Here is a 17296-nt window from a genome sequence, read left to right on the forward strand (position 1 = left end):
CAAAGAGGCATGATAATGAGATGAGATGGAAATCCTTTATGCATGGATGGTTTATGATGAGTTGAAATGGGTTGGGCCTGAGACATGGAAAGGGCATTGGCTTTAAAGGTTGGTACAATTAATGTATATCTATGCATGGTGAATATTCTTTGGCTGTGTGAATATGGTTGATCTATGTCAGTGCATAATTCCTTGGAGTCTCTAAGTGAGACTTTCAGGGTTGCGCTTCAGTGGTCGGGACGTAATTCCATGGCCCCTGTTAGTGGGTGTCCATGGTGGTGCCCCATTTGTATAACTAGGTAAGGATTCAAGGTAAGGTTGCATCCTGACGCTCTAAGGAGTCAGTTAGTCTCACCTAGAGCGGACTGACTCCTGTGGTGAGAGTAGCAGGAGGCCTGAAATTCATTAAGGGCTAACCTTGTGGTGAGGGAAATTGATTCATTGTAACACTTGTGACACATAGCTCGGGGGTGAGCAGCTCGGGGGTGAGCAGAGGTATCCACCACAAGTGCGAGCATCCGCTGAATCCGACCAAGTTATACGTATCCGGATGAGTCGAGTCGAGTCGTAGTGTATTGATTGAAAGTCATAACATGCTTGGTTGTTGTATGGATATTGAATGGTGAAAATATATTTGACTGTATGATGAGAATATTGTTGGCTCTAGCTTACCCTGTTTGTTGTATGGTTGTCTTGTATGTGGCTATTCTTTCTTGCGATGATCATCAATTTAATTGATGGGAGCAGATGGGCGAGGTTCCTGCGGTCAGCAAGGAAATGGCGATTCCGCTGCTTAGCCATCTAGGCTGGACTTCATATTTCTTTTCTTCATGATTTTCGTTAGGGCTATGGCCCATGTATTGTTTTACGCCTTGCTACTCTTTTCTCTTTTGCTAGACTTGTATTTTGGGTTCCGTTGGCATCGTGGTGTGCCCAGGTTGTAGGGATTGTGTTAAGGACCCCAGGACTACGCTACAGTACTATTTTGTGTGACGTTTCCTTTAATTTCGCGTAATAATTAAATGGGACGTTACAGCAGACCTTCAATGGTACTTTATATCTATGGCATGTATCTGGATAATTGAGTTTAGTGTCAACTGCTTGTGTGATTATAGATATAGATACCTATATACCATGCTTGTAGGTTTTTGGCATGATATAAATATATGTGTGAATATTTCTTTTCTACACTAACTTATCCTGTTGTGTGTTTTGTGTTTTCTTGTATTGTTCATCTCTTCTATTGCAATGATCACCTATTTGGTGGAAACAGATGAAGTTGCAGGTATAGAGACACCTCTGTGAATAAAGAGCTATCAGTTAGAGTAGTGGAAGGTCTTGAGGAGTTTTAGTAAGTGAATAATTTTATATAGACTTGTTAGTTTAATTAAATGTATAGATGATACATTTGTAAAATTGTATTAATATACTTTATACATAATTACTTGTTTTCAACATTATAATGAGACATCTGATCTTATTAGTTTCATGCGGCTAAATTTAGGATGTTGGAACTTTTGTCAATAAAAATTGTGACAATATTTATCCTTAATTATTCTAAAGTTTAGTAAAACATTAATTTTAAATTAACATAAAGAATAAATTGAACTAAATTCAATACATAAAGAATACCAAACTTGATTTATAATTTAAAATTAAGGAGACGTATAATATAAATTTTATTACCTCAAAAGTAATTAGTTTGAAGAGTAACTCTAAACTTTTTATCATTGGACCAATCTCAGGATTGGATTAGTAGTAATTTAATAAATACTATTTTTTCTACAAACATAATTTAATTCTTTTTATTTCATAAACAAAATAAAAACATTATTAAATATTTTGAAAGTTGTTGATTAATAATTTATAAATAAACAAAGTATAATTTTCAATGCTTTCAAAGATTTTTAATGAAAAAATTTTAATATATTAGTAATTGTCCTTGTAATGTATCTATATATTTATGCAAACTAAAGTTGAATTTAAGGAATATATAGAAAAAGAAACAAACACTTATTGACCTTAAGAATTTAATTAATTAATTACTCACCACAATTACCTAAATTACCTAGTTAATAATTGTACTTAATTTTAATACATAATATAATAATAGTAATAATAATAGTAATAATAATATTATTAAAATAAATTTATTTAACATCTGTAGATAAATTATATTAGTATAATATTTTTTGTCGCATAAATTATATTTTAAAAATATTAATACATGTCAGAAATATAAAATATTTATAGAGTGTGCAATAAATGTGTATCTTGTATTAAAAAAACTACTAAAGTTAATACAAATATATTTAAAAAATAATAATATATTTTAGAGTTACATATTATATAAGTAAATATTTATTAACTTTGTTGTGTAAATAACAGAAAACATTTTAAATACAATTTCTTTTTTTTTTTTTTGTTAACAAAATTTGAATATGAAATGTTCTGGCTGGTATTGGTCCCAATTCACTGTTTAGAAAATAATAAAAATAATTTTAGATTTTTAGTTGAAGGACAAGTAAATTTATTTTCTACATTCCAACAAAACATAGGTTTAAATTATATCATATAGAAATTATATGAAAAGAAGGAAATACACACACGTTGGTAAAAATTGTTTGGGAGATTCACCGTCTATAAAATATGAGTTGTCTGTAAAATAGAGTATAAGTTACTTAATTATTATTATTATTATTATCATTCTGAACTTTCTTAATTATTTCTATTCAACTTGATATTTTTATTTACCAAACTCTTGTTTGGTCTTACAATAATAGATATCTCTATCTTCCTCTCAATCATTCGTTAAGACAAAAGATATAATATCATTATTGAAATTTTTTTATTAGACATAAGTTATTTGTATAAAAGATCATAATGCATATAATATATATTTTTACATACAACTTTTATGAAAAGTATATGTCTTTATTTACATGCAACTATATAACTTCTAAAGTCTCAAATCAAATAATATCAATAATTTTTTACATATAATCATAAAGAGTTGAAATTATTATTTTATTTTATGTTATTTAAATTAAAATATAATATATAATTTCAAAATATTATTATAATTAAGGACTACTAGTTTTTACTGGTGTATTATATTTACAAATATAAAGAGTTGAAATTAAATAAGTTTTAATTTCAATTTACAATGACATGAAATGTTAATATGTAATGGGTACACGATAATGAATTTGAAGTGTTTATATTTTAATAAGATAAGAAATTAAAATAAAAACGTAAATATTATAAGGGAAACAAAATTAAAGTAAACATATTAATAAAAAGTAAATGTACAAGCCTTAAAATAAAATGATATTTTGTAAAAATGATAATTATACTGCTTTATCGTAAGATAAAAACACAAAAATTAAATTATAAATATTAAATTGATATTTAAAATATTTAAATAAATTAATTTGTAAAATAATGTAGATGAACTTTTGCGTTGTTTTATCAAAATATGATAAAACAATCATGATGGGTTTAGAAGATGTAATTAGGTTTAATTACTTATATGATATCCACTTTGGTTAGTAGAGATGTGTCAATCTGATATCCGCTTTTAAAAAAGTGTCAATTGTATCTCAACTTCTAAAAAAGTATTTCGATTAGGTCCCTTTCATATTATTTTTATAAAAATTAAGTATTTGATATTTATATTAAAATTTAATGATAGTTAACTACGTCTACAAATGATGGAAACATTCTTTTAAAAAGTGGGATACAATTGACACTTTTTTTAAAAAAATGGATATCAGATTAACACATCTCAATGTGGGTACCATCCGAATAATTAAACCATATAATTAAGTTTGGTCCTTTTTAACTCAATTTTTTCTCACCTAATATATATTGTGATGTATACCTTATACATATATATTTATGCGTGTTCTATAAAACAAGAACAATAGAATAAAAATTTTAACGCATCTATTTAAGATTGCTAAAGGTATGTTATTCGTTTAATGTACTAAGATATGTCACTTTATAAAAAATTGTTTGATTTTAGTCAATAAAGTTTTATGATAAACATCTCATATATATGACAACAGAGGAATTGATTAAAATCAATCAATATATATATATATATATATATATATATATATATATATATATATGGATTGAGGTCAAATAATTGCTGTCATGTGTCGTAATCAGAAAATATTTTTAGGAAGAAAAAAGAAGATAAAATGAATTTAAAAACCAAAAAAGATAAAAGAAAAACAGAAGAACAGAAGAACAGAGTGAACCCAATAAGAGTGCAGCAAAAACCAGAAAATGAAAAATGAAAGAAAATGGTTTAAGAAATGAGCAAAGCCGTGAAGCATCTTTGCTGCTGAAGCATTGCAGAGAACACAGAAGCATTTTGTTTTGTATAGCATTGGAAACATAGATTAAGGTATATTTTTGGTGTTATCGAGGTTAGGGTCTGGTTGCATAGGTTAGCACTTCAAGGTTTTTTGTACTTTGGAATTTGCAAATTTCAGTATGGGGTTTTGTTTCATTATATAATTGAATCGGTTTTGTCTGTACCAGTGTTGTGTTCCTTAGAGGTGTGTCACTTTGATTCAGCACATTACACAATGTCTGAAATGACAATGAAATTTCATCTTTTGTATTTCCGTGGACGGAAAAAACAAAAATATACCAGGCCTCCGATAATTTCAATGTATAGAAAGTCCAATTTTTTTATGAATTTTGTTATAAGCGGCACCAGGTTTAGGTTTTCAATCCATGTGTCCATGTATTTATTTGTGGTCATTTTGAAATATAAACCAGAAAACTAAATTAATGTAATTAATTTATTTTGGTTAGTTATTTGTGTGTGTTGAATATTATTTTCTTAGCTAATTTTGAAGCGAAATGAGGTGTAATGAAATTAATAGTTTCATCATATCTGTTAAGTTAGAATTAATATGTGTCTGTATAGGATACGTGTTAAGTCGTGAAATTTTTTAATTTTTTTTAATTTTTTTTGTAAAAATTTATAAACTGTCACGTGTCAGTTTACTGTCGTGCCATGTGACAGCTTACAATCATGACACGTGACAGTGGTAATATTTATTTTCAATTTAGTCCTCTATTTAAATTTTTTGTTCAATTTAGTACCCCAATTCTTTAAAACGATCCAATTTTGTCCTTTCCAATTTGAGACTAAATTAGTAACTAAGTTTAATTATAACATATATATACATGTTAAAATAATTTTTTTGAACTTATACATCAAATCACTACACCTAAATATTCAAATTATTTTATTTTTTACAAGTGTAAAAAATTTCAGGTGTAAAAAATTACAAAAGTAAAAAATAAAATAATTTAAGTATTTATGTGAAATGATTTGATGTATATATTAGAAAAAGTTATTGTAACATGTATATATAAGTTGTAATTAAGCTTATTTACTAATTTGGTCTCAATTTGGGAAAGGACGAAATTAGATCATTTTAAAAAATTTGGATACTAAATTGAACCAAAAATTTAAATAGAAGACTAAATTGAAAACAATTATTACCACTGCCACGTGTCATGATTGTAAGATGTCACATGACACGATAGTAAACTGACATGTGGTAGTTTATAAATTTTTACAAAAGAAATTAAAAAAATTAAAAAATTTCACGGCTTGACACGTGTCCTGTACGGACACGATGTTAATTTCAACTTAACAAATATGACCAAATTGAATCTTTTTAGATAATTGAGGTACTAAATTAAACAAACTAAAAGTATGAGGACCAAATTGAACTTAACCAAAAAAAATTGGAATACCAAATCATTAATTATACCTTGAAAATATGATGGAAGTATCGGTTTGATTTACTATTGTGTAATTAGGGGTTACTTAGGGTTATGTGGTTGTGTAAGTAAGATATATGATTTTTATACTTATTGACTTATTCTTTTATATGTTTATTATTATGTAGTTTTTTGTTTGTTATGTTAAATTGAAGTTAAACTATATGAGTTTGGGTGAAATACATTGTGTGTAATTGTATAAATTTTGCAGCATCTTATTAACTAAACATTAATATATATATATATATATATATATATATATATATATATATATATATATATATATATAGCCTACAAAACATTATATAGATATTATATATTCTTTAAAAACCTGTAGTTTACATCAGTAACTTGTCACATTGTTACCAGTTCTTTGATATCTAAAACACAGACATAAAATATTAACAGACAAATTTTTCCTTGTGAAACTGATTTATCTGCATTGTAAACAAACATACGTGATTGTATATATGCAACTAATGGCTTTCCCCTTATGAACAATTAAACAAACATAGCTTCATTGGTGTATTATTGACCATGCCAGGTCACCAACTTTGCAACAATCTGTAACAGGTTTTTTGGTGTCAACATAGCAGTTGGGAGAGAATTATTAATGACAAAGAGGGTTGGGTCTCATGGCAACTCGCAAGCCTACCAAAACGGGACGGGTTGGGTAAATATTTTAAGGACAATGATACTTTAACCCACTTTTTTTGACCCACTTTTAACCTACCACTTCAATCACCATTAGATCATCATATCACATCACTAAAAAGAATAAAAAAAGATGATCTAATGGTGATTAGAGTAATGGGTTAAAAGTGGGTCAAAAAAAGTGGATTAAAATATCATTTTCCATATTTTAAATCCATTAGTCAGTTTTGACTCGGTTCACCTAACATGTAGAACTAACGGGCCAGTGTGCCTTTAATCCGTTGACCTTTTTTGTTTTTATTTTTTTTATTTTTAAATTAAAATAATTAAAAATATATATATTTTTTATATTATATTGTTGTAAAGATATAAATATACAATATTATTATAATTTAAATTATTAACACTTACATTCTAGTTCCAATTATTAGTTATAATAGAGTAATTTAATATGTAAATATAATAATTATTTTAATTTATCCAATTAAAAATATTAATTAAAAGCTTACAAAATATTTATATGATTAAATATGTTTTAAATATTCATTTACAAATAGATATACAAAAGAATTTTATAAATAAAAATTAAATAAAAAAAGAAAAAAAAAAGGTGAAGGACCGGCCCATCCTTTGATGAGGTAGGTTGCAATTCCTAACTCGTTTTACAGTGATAGACTAGTTCGACCTGATTCATTTTTGACAGACTAAAGACAGAATGGGCCAAAACAGTCCATCTTGTAATGAGATGGGTTGCAATTTCTAGCTCGTTTTACACTAATGGGCTAGTCCAACCTGATTTATTTTTGACAGACTAAAGACAATGGGCCAAAACAGTCCATCTTTTGATGAGATGGGTTGCAATTCCTAGCTCGTTTTACACTGATGGGCTAGTCCGACCTGATTCGTTTTTGACAGACTAAAGACAGAATGGGCCAAAACAGTCCATCTTTTGATGAGATGGGTTATAATTCCTAACTCGTTTTACACTGATGGACTAGTCCGACCTGATTCGTTTTTGACAGACTAAAGACAGAATGAGTCAAAATGGTCCATCTTTTGATGAGATGGGTTGCAATTCCTAACTTGTTTTACGGTGATGGACTAGTCCGACCTGATTCATTTTTTGACAAACTAAAAACAGAATGGGCCAAAAGAGGCTTGTGATCCATTTTGCTACCTAGAGAGAATATACGCATGTGCAAATAGATACTTCTAATTGTTAAAAATGAAAAAAATAAAAAATAGAAGAGTATGAGTTTATATATGTGCTTGTGTTGAAAGTCTCTAACCAAATTATATAAGTACATGCAAATTTTATTTTACAACAAGTTTTTTTCAGGATTAAGTTATATTTCAAATTTATTTTTTTAAGATGGTGTGACAGTTCTAAAAAGATATCTTAAAAAATTAAAAGCATTTCTGAAGTGAACTAACCAATTATATTAAGTAATAATTTATTGTTTTTGTTTTTGGAAACGTAGCTAAAACAATATAATCAATTATATAGGATTTGAAAATATTTGAACTAGTAAGTACATGATCAATTATCAATAAAAGCAATGTTTTGAAACTTTTTGTGCTAATCAAGACTTAATCAGTTATCTAACTTAAAATAATTATTTATTACAAGAAATTATTGATTAAAATGCTCAGTAAGTCTTTTAAAATATTCTTGATACATTTACAAACTTTTTGAAGGCAGTGATTATCCATGTTACTTAATTTAAATGAAAACTTTCTCGATATGCATGATTTACACATTCAAGCAAGTCATAAAACATAATACAATTTTAGTTTCTTCGTGAAACATTTTAAAGGGAAAACTTTTCAATAATCTTAACCTTCTTCGTCATCAAAACATCTTCAAGATAAAACTCTTCAATAATCTTGGTCTTGATCAATAGGATGAAGTAACATATTGAAGATATAATAAAAGATAGTCGAATAACTACATCTTATATTTAAACAATTATCAAATATTTTATTGATAATAATTGATTCATAAGATATCCAAATTATATTAAAACAATATTGGACAAAGGTAGGTGCATGTAGCAAGAAAAAAGAAAGTGATAAAAGAAGTGTAGGATCCAAATTTAGGCAGATTTAAAACTAATAAATATTTTATATTTACATGTAGACTTCATAGAATATAATAGCTTATTACTTATATCACCACTAGCCAAACTATTTGTTTATGTTAAAAAGTTCATATAAAATATTGAGATTATTTTCTTAGTAAAATTCAATAAGTTCGGTAGTCTTTTACACAACTGAAAGTTCTCAGTAACAGTTCAGATTACAAAACATTCTTCATATCAGTTCTAAAATAACATCGCCATATAGTAATAAAAACCACGGGTATTCATGAAGAATTACAGTAAAAAATTTGTTCATCCCCTGAAAAACAAAATGTAGCTTAAACTTGCATTTCTTGCACAGCACTCTCAAAAAGACACCTTCAAAAGAAGCATTTTTACAACACCCATTAAAAGGGAGACAACATTTGACAGTATCTTGGATAGCAGCTGAACATATACAAACCAGGGAGCCATATGAATGGGGCTATTCTAAAGAAGATAACTGACAAATGAATTCCTCAAGCTGATTATCCTTTATCACCACACCATTTTTCTGGGTAAAAATTACATCTTTCACTGAACTGATAGAAACATCGGTAATAGCATCAGCAACAGATATGTTAATGTATTCATTCAGGTTGTGCACTGTTCCATCTGCATGGATGAAGATAGTGTAAAAATAAGCAACTGAGAAATAGATTCATTATATCAAGTGTATAACTGTGACTCGTGCTATTATTGACAGTATTCTTTAACAAAAATAACTACAGAATAGCTGTGTGTGATCCAATATGGAAAGTTCTTCCCCAGCTTGCACTGCTAGACTCTTCTTGTTAATAGAAAAATCTTGTCCATGCATGTTAATCACTTAATTCAACAACTGAAGTGACTTCGCGAAATTCACATTAACATTACCCAGCTAAGATATGTTTGGTTTGATAAAATATTTCCAACTTCTTCTTTTTTTTGCTTTCACTATTAATTACAAAATGTGGCATACTGCTCTTTTTTTCACTTATTTTCACAGTAAGCTTTGAAAGGTGCTTTCTGCATTTCATATATTTCTCTTTATTATGTGATATATAACATATGTGATATATAACATAATGATCAGTCAATGTAAAAGCCAAACAAGTCCAATTTCCTATAGAAACCTCCCAGTCATTACCTTCTGCAATTATAGGCTCATGTGGAGGAGGTTCTTCAATCCACTTTCCACCAGAATCTTTCATATGTCTTCTATCAGATGCAAAACTACGAAGAAATAGTGGAGCGTGCACAACTCTGAATAATCTGAGATATCATAAGAAACAATTTCATATACTTCACTTTGATTAGCAACTGTACATCAATACCGTCGATCAATACATTATTTCATTGATAAAATTGAAGAACACACCTAAAGAAAGCAAAGCTTATACATAAAGTTACTTACAGGCGACATATTGCGATATTATGATTCATGGACAAACAAATTTTGACATGATGTGAAATGTTTTTGACATCCTTAGAAAATGTTTTTAAACAAGATGTGTTAGAATAGTCTATAATATATTCTGAGAAAAAGTTCTTTTTTGTTGTATCAATCTGTAACCTAGAACCCAAGGGAAATTTCTCTCCTTCCTTAAGCTTTGGTTGTAAGCCATTGATCTCTCCCAGAGCAGGTTGGTCCACTCTACCTATATGTTGGACCTGCCTACTTGCTTTATGGGTCTCACAATAATTACTTTGGAAAAACTTAATGGTAAAAATTAATTATATGCTTCTGTCGAACTTTGGTTTTTTGGCCTAGGTTTTCATGATTACTTGGAAATAGATGGTAGTGAAATATCATCAAGTGTTGAACAATAGAAGATGCAGGAATTCCAATTTTGTCCTATGTTGTGGCAATTTGTGGAACCTTGTATATTGGAGATCCTCCGAATATTCAAAACAGGTAAATTCTTTTGGAAGAAGGCTCAGAGCATCTTTGCAAATGACAATCGGAGACTTAATGCTTCTACCCATAAATTGGTATCTCTTAAACGAATAGATCATATGAAATTTTTCATTTTTGAAGGTCAATCTGTTATTGAGGAGTTAAAGATGTTATTAGAAACGAACTCACGGGAAGAAATCAAGGAAAACATAGACAAGTTATATATGGTCATGATTCTTTGTGCCATGAATCCAAATTTTGATCATATTTGGGATCAAATGTTAACTGGCCAAGAAGCACCATCAATGGAAAGCCTAACAACACAACTCTATGTTCCAACTCTTAAAGGTAGAAATCTTCAGGAATCTACTAAAGCTTCTGCCACGGTATCTACTTGTGGAAGGATAGGTCAAAGCAATAGAGGAGGATGTGGTGGTTGAAGTCGTCCAGAATGCTTTTATTGTAAGAGAATGCATCATACTCAATAAAATTCTTAATCTTTGCATGACTTTCCTGATAAGATAACAAATATCTCTAAAACAGTGTTTTGGACAATTGAGCAGAGAGGATTAACGTATTTTGGGCATGGCTATACAAAAGATGGGGTATCTGCTAACAGTCAGAAGTAATGGCAACTAGGTTAACATCTATTGTCTATTGATCCCAAGTGATCTTGGGGATTCCTAGGTCTAACTAGTTATTACAGGAGCTTTGCTCGAGACTATGGAAAAATTGCCAAACCTACAACTCTGCTCTTGGAAAAGACAGCTTTAACTGGGGCTTGGAAATGCCGACAGTGTTCAGAGCACTTAAAAATGCTTGACAATCCAGCCATCAATCAAGGTAACTGATTTCTATAAGACTTTAATCATAGAAACAGATGCACCCAGCAGAGGTTTAGAAGTTGCACTAAAACAAGAACAGAAACCAGTGGCTAAGCTTCATTATAAGGGGCCAGCCAATTCAATCCAGTGTCAGGGCTATAGGAAAAAAGGGAGCTAGTTAATATAGTTAAGATATTTATTAGCTAGGTAGGGAGTTAACGAGTTAAACAAATAGGAGAATGTAAAGGAAAAAGGGGGAGTTAAATCTATATTCATTTGTAGATTGAGCATTAGCTCTTTGCGAAAGAAGAAATCTTTTGCGAAGGAGAAGCACTTGGAGGAGAGATTTCTCTCCTATTTATTGTTCTTTTCATCCTATTCAATAAAAATCTTTCTTTTCTTTCTCATTTATATTCCTTGTTCTCATCAGTATATGAATGAAACTCAATGGCTATGGTGGTAGCTGTGAACAAATGGTATCATAACTTGTTTGATTTCAACCAATTTGGATGGTTAAGACTTGGATCTTGACAAAGCCCATTAAGAAATCCAAAGCTCCTTTGGTACATAACATCATTTATACAAATGTGTTGCCGCAGATTCCGATAACTTAGCTCACTCATTTCAAATACAAATGTGTACTATTTGCATGTCTAGCTCCGAAAAAATTAGCCACTAATTCCGTTATTCTTACATTGTAAGGCATCTTGTTTCTTTTGGTAGTTTCCATGGGTCTAATATAAAGGAATCAGTAGAAGCAAGAAGACTAAGGTTATGTCCAGAGTATAGTTTATGCAGTCCTTAATGAGAGTAGAAGAGAACTTCGTGTACCGGACCTTCTAAAAATTTTTTATTTGGGAAAACAGTAACTTTTTTATTGTCTGTGGTGTCCTACTCATGGAAGCTTCAATATTGTTGTAATCCTAGATTCGTAGGGTAATTGAGAAGCCTTGTTGCATTCAGGGAAAAGAAATAACAGGAGGACAAGTATGTAGTATTGTAGGACATAATTGTGTCTTCCCCATGTTAAATCTACATAATGATAAACCAAGTAGGCCACTATCACAACCCCAGCATATATAAATTTTAATTTCTTAAAAGAAACAATGTGGCTAGTAGCCACTATCATGTGACCCATATAAGCCTGGACTTGCATTTCTATCAACTGCAAGTTAGAAACATCAACAAAAAGACTATAAAGCACCAAAATACCCATCAGAGCAGAAAAAAATGGCAAAATAAAACAGAAAGTGCCTTGCCTGTTATAATCAGAAAAAAGTTGAAAAGACGGTCGTATAGTTTCAGACACGTATAAGGGTAGAGGTGAAGGAAAAGGAAGGGTTGAATCTAAGTCCCATACTAGTGGAGGGACATTTCCTTGTTTTATCTGTAATGCAATCACAACAAAAGTATGACAAATGATCCCTATAATAAGAAATTTAGATATCAAAATAAACTGCTTTCACAAACCTAGCAAACTAGCCCCCACAACAAAAGGAAAGGAAATACATATTAGGACATACCTGAATGCAAATTACATGATAATCCCATAGAATCACCCCATCAGCTCTTTTGCTAGCCTTTTGATTCCATAGTGGGATCTACAAAAGTTAAGACAAACACTTCAGAAATTGACTAAAAGAGGATTTTAAATTTGCAGAAAGTTATACAAGTGTAGCTGGAAAACTCTTCAATCAGATATGTAGTGGCAGTGGTAAGAAAAAACATGGATAAATACTTGAACATGCAGTTAGTACTCTGTTTGCTTGTCAGCATTACATAATTAGGAAGAAAGCAAAATAGATGAGAGATAAATACTGGCAATATTATCAAAAACTTTGACATGTTTTTCCATCACATTCAACTTGCACAGTGCAAGAGCCATAGAATTATTTCCCATCCCACTATTACTCTGTCCAGTCACTATTTAGCAACAGTAAGCAAGGTATTAATTATATCTTAGAACAGAAAAAAAAAAAGCAATTGACGAAAAAAAAATCAATAAAACATCAAACAAAAGAAACTCAAATACAAAGAGTGTCAATTACTATTCACAATAACAACTCTATTCCATGAATCACCTTGAACTAGAAAGTGAACATACAACACCAACCAGAGGAAGAAATAGAGCATGCCTGTTTCTTTTCATTGGAAATGAAGACAACAAAAAGATCAGATCCCTCAGCTTTTGCTACTCCATCACTGCACAGCTTCTTGCAAAGCAAGTATACATTCTCCTCACTACAAATAAATATCCAGAAAATAATCATGAAAATTCTACAGAACATTACCATACAGAAGGAAATCATCCAAACTAGTTAAGAGGATGAAACTAAATAAATTGACAAAAAAATGAATTGTCCCCAAATGTTGATGGACACCAACTCCAAAACTAAAACCCTACACATCATTAAAAAGGAATGATACGGAAAAATTGGTTTCTGTAAAATCTAACAATAGACCAGTTCATCCTATCACCAAAATGTACTATAGAATCATGAGGCATACACGATGAGAACAAAAACAAAAAGCGATTATGAGGTGTTCACCAGTAAAAAGGGGTGTGCTGGAAATGAAGAACATCCATAGTTGACGTTGCCATCGTTCTCTTGAATACTCACTGGTTACCAACAACCCTTGCGTAGGCTCAAACCTGATGGGATCCAAGATACTGGTTTGCTTCCAACAAAACCAAAAACCCAAAACCCAAACCAGTACATACGTTACATGAAACGGGTTTCGAGTAAGAAAAGAATAATTATATGTTTTCTTATAAATCTTTTACTAATACACTTACTCTTTTATTCTTTATTCAAATAAATTTTAAAGGCATGGTAAATTTAAATATTTCCAATTCAACTTCTTAAAAAGCCTATTCTATCTATTAAAAAAATTATAATCAAATTTTTTTTTCTTCATCCACGTATTTGTACTGGTAGGGAAATACTGTGATATTACTTTTGTTTTTTTTCCTTTTTTAACTCATTAATTAATTTGTTCTTTATTTATTTAATCTCGTGTAACTCATTAGTTAATTACTTTTACTCATTTCTTATAAATGAGTTAACACAAGTTGTACAGAATTTGAGAAAGAAGGCACAAATTTATCAACAAATTTAAAATAGGAAAACAGAAATGATGACTATGTCATTTCCATCAAATACTAAATACCAGCATACTTAAAAAAATTATTTCAAATACTTAATAAAATCAATTTTTTAATAAATATTAACTAAATATCCTCAAAATTATAAATTATTTAACTTAATTATTTCTTTATGTTTTTATTAAGTATTTATCTAAGCGTGATAAAGTGGCATGTGAAATGAAAAAGAAATGTGTGAAAAATTGCTAGAAAGAAGATGATTTGTTTGAGGTGAGGTGAGATTGAAAAGTATATATAATAATTTTATCTATATTATAATTAGTTTTTCGTAGTATATTGAATATTCAAAAGTTTATATATAATGATTGAAAAGTATATATATATATATTATAATTAGTTTTTCGTAGTATATTGAATATTCAAAAGTTTATATTTTTCAATATTTGTTGTCTAATTTTATGTTAATTAGATCATTGGATTATGTAATTCTTATTATTAAGTGATAAACTTGATAAATGCTTTGTATCTAAGTTTATTAACCTCTCTTATTTATCTTTATTTTATGTTTTTGAGTTTATTTCTTAGGAAGTTTATTAATGTTTTATGTTTTGCTTAGTTAGGAGTATTTTTCTTTTATTGGGTCATTGTTTAGGAAATTATATAGGAAAATGGAAGTCTACAAAGCTGTTTGTCAGAACCATCTCGCCCAGCCAGAGCTCCACCACTCGCTTAGTGAGAAGTCTGTCTCGTCCAATGAGACATAGTAGTTGTATTGCAGTTAAATGATCTCTCGCCCAGCGAGAGATAAAGCTCGCCCTAGCAAGCAGACAGTTTTTGGTTGGTTAAGTGTCGAGAATCAAACAAAAGGAGTTAGTTCTTTGGTGTGGAAACGCAAGGAAACTCGAAACTTCGATCTAGGGCACATTTGGGGGACAAATCTACAGCAAATTCTTCCATCTACTCGTGCAAATTCATCAAATATGTATGTTCTAAATGATTAGGAGTAGTTAATCTCCATTTTTATTAGGATTGAATGTAATGTATTCATACTCTATGTAATTTTGCCTATATAATATAATCTCTTTCGTATTCAATTATTCTATCTTGATTATTGATGTGTATGATAGGAATATCATGTTATTTGTTGTTACCGAATCATTGGAAAATGAATTGGAACTAGACATGGAGAGAACGCCCAAGAGTTATGTTATAGGGATAGACATCATCTCTTGGTCATTCTAGAAATGTAAGCTTAATACAAATTATATGCTAAAATGGCTAAGGAATTATAGTTTTAACATATGATTTAGAACTTGCTTCTAAGAAATTAGAGTAAGTATGCTTTTAACTTGAATGTGAGTTCCTATAGATATATATTATGTGGTGTTACATTAATTTGATTCATAAAATCTAATCCTAATGAAGCTTTTTACCGAATCACATATTTATTTTTATAAATTTTGCATGCTTTATTTTACTTTGTATCAAAAATGTTTTTCACAATTGCTAAAATCAATAAATAATCACAAGTAGATTAACAAACACAAATCCCTTTGGGAAACAACATTTGGACTACCATTTTACTACTTGGAACGAATTGGTACACTTGTCAATAAGTTAACATTAAGTAATGAAGTTTAATAACAATTTGTGTTTGATTTATTTGTACTAGCAAAAACATATTGGTGTATATGTATTGTTCTGACTTTAAGTTCATTGAAATATATTCTTATTGTCAATCACTTGATTCTAATTATTGTTCAAGAGAGTTTGAAACTTTCTCATAATTTGTCCTTATATGACATCTTATAAGGTATAAGAAGAAATAGGTATTTAAATCGTCTTTGGTCTTAGACTCTTAAGTGAAAGGTGGGAGGTATACTAGAACCAGCTTTTAGTTGATATCTAAGGGAGATGAGAGTTCATTCCCCAATGGAAGGCTAAGGGAACAAGGATTCATCTTTACAACCTCATTTTCATGCCTACTAATGGTGCCAATGTTCTTTGTCACCGTGATCGGCAATGACAATGTTGCAAAACTTGTGAATATGAAATGATTAAATTACTCTTGTGAAAAAAAAATTATTATTATCATTATTTATATATTATCATCATTATTATTATTATACTTATAGTTATTTTATTATTATTAATTTTATTATTTATATTAAAAATTAACTTTCTTCACCCCTCTTTCTATGTGAGCACATAAAGTCAATATTTGTCACTCATTTATGTCTTTGTTGAGTTTTTATCATTAGAAACAAAACAGTGTAAGGATTTGAGAGAGTGTGAGTGAATGAATTCAAAAGATTTGAAGGTAAAGTTTGTGTTATTTCTTTTAAGGAATTTAGAGATGAAAGTGAAGAGATTTAAAGATAAAGTTTGTCAAAGTTTGTGAATGATTTAATGGATATGAATATGAGAAAAAAAAAAGGTTTTAATATATTAAAATGTAATATTACACTTTTACCCTTATGATTAAAATTAATAGAAAATAAAATCCATTTAGTTAAAATTAATTTAAACACTTTTTTCGTACCAGGCATGCACCTTCAAAATCGATTTCATCCCCATTCATGAATCTAGAATCGATTTCATCCCTACACATAACCTAGAATCGATTCCCCCTACATCTTCAACTTCCTTAACCAGCATGAAAAACCATGTTCATGCATGGACTCTTTGCATGGGACGAAAAAATGAATAGTCATTTCGGTAAATGGACAATCCATCTGCACAAAACTCTTCACTTCAGCGATGGAACGCACCTTCTCTCCCTCGAATATGGCCCTACAAATCTACGCAAATCATTTAGTACTAACATAAATGTCATTCACTGATTCATCCTCACCAACAATAAATCACTCCAAACAAACACACACCAAGTGAGGGT

General features: G+C 29.7%; 1 protein-coding gene across 1 annotated transcript; it reads right to left on the reverse strand.

The window, feature by feature from the left end:
- Positions 1 to 8787: 8787 nt before the first annotated feature.
- Positions 8788 to 14048, reverse strand: LOC114192511 (protein N-terminal glutamine amidohydrolase). The gene is made up of 6 exons (XM_028082257.1): positions 13844 to 14048; positions 13430 to 13535; positions 12818 to 12895; positions 12554 to 12681; positions 9721 to 9845; positions 8788 to 9206 (listed from the first exon to the last, which is right to left on the reverse strand). The coding sequence occupies exons 1-6, from the start codon at positions 13894 to 13896 to the stop codon at positions 9037 to 9039; spliced, it is 660 nt and encodes a 219-aa protein (XP_027938058.1). The 5' UTR covers positions 13897 to 14048; the 3' UTR covers positions 8788 to 9036.
- Positions 14049 to 17296: the final 3248 nt, after the last annotated feature.

The sequence above is a fragment of the Vigna unguiculata genome, chromosome 7 (genome assembly GCF_004118075.2).
Source record: "Vigna unguiculata cultivar IT97K-499-35 chromosome 7, ASM411807v1, whole genome shotgun sequence".
Lineage (NCBI taxonomy): Eukaryota > Viridiplantae > Streptophyta > Magnoliopsida > Fabales > Fabaceae > Vigna > Vigna unguiculata.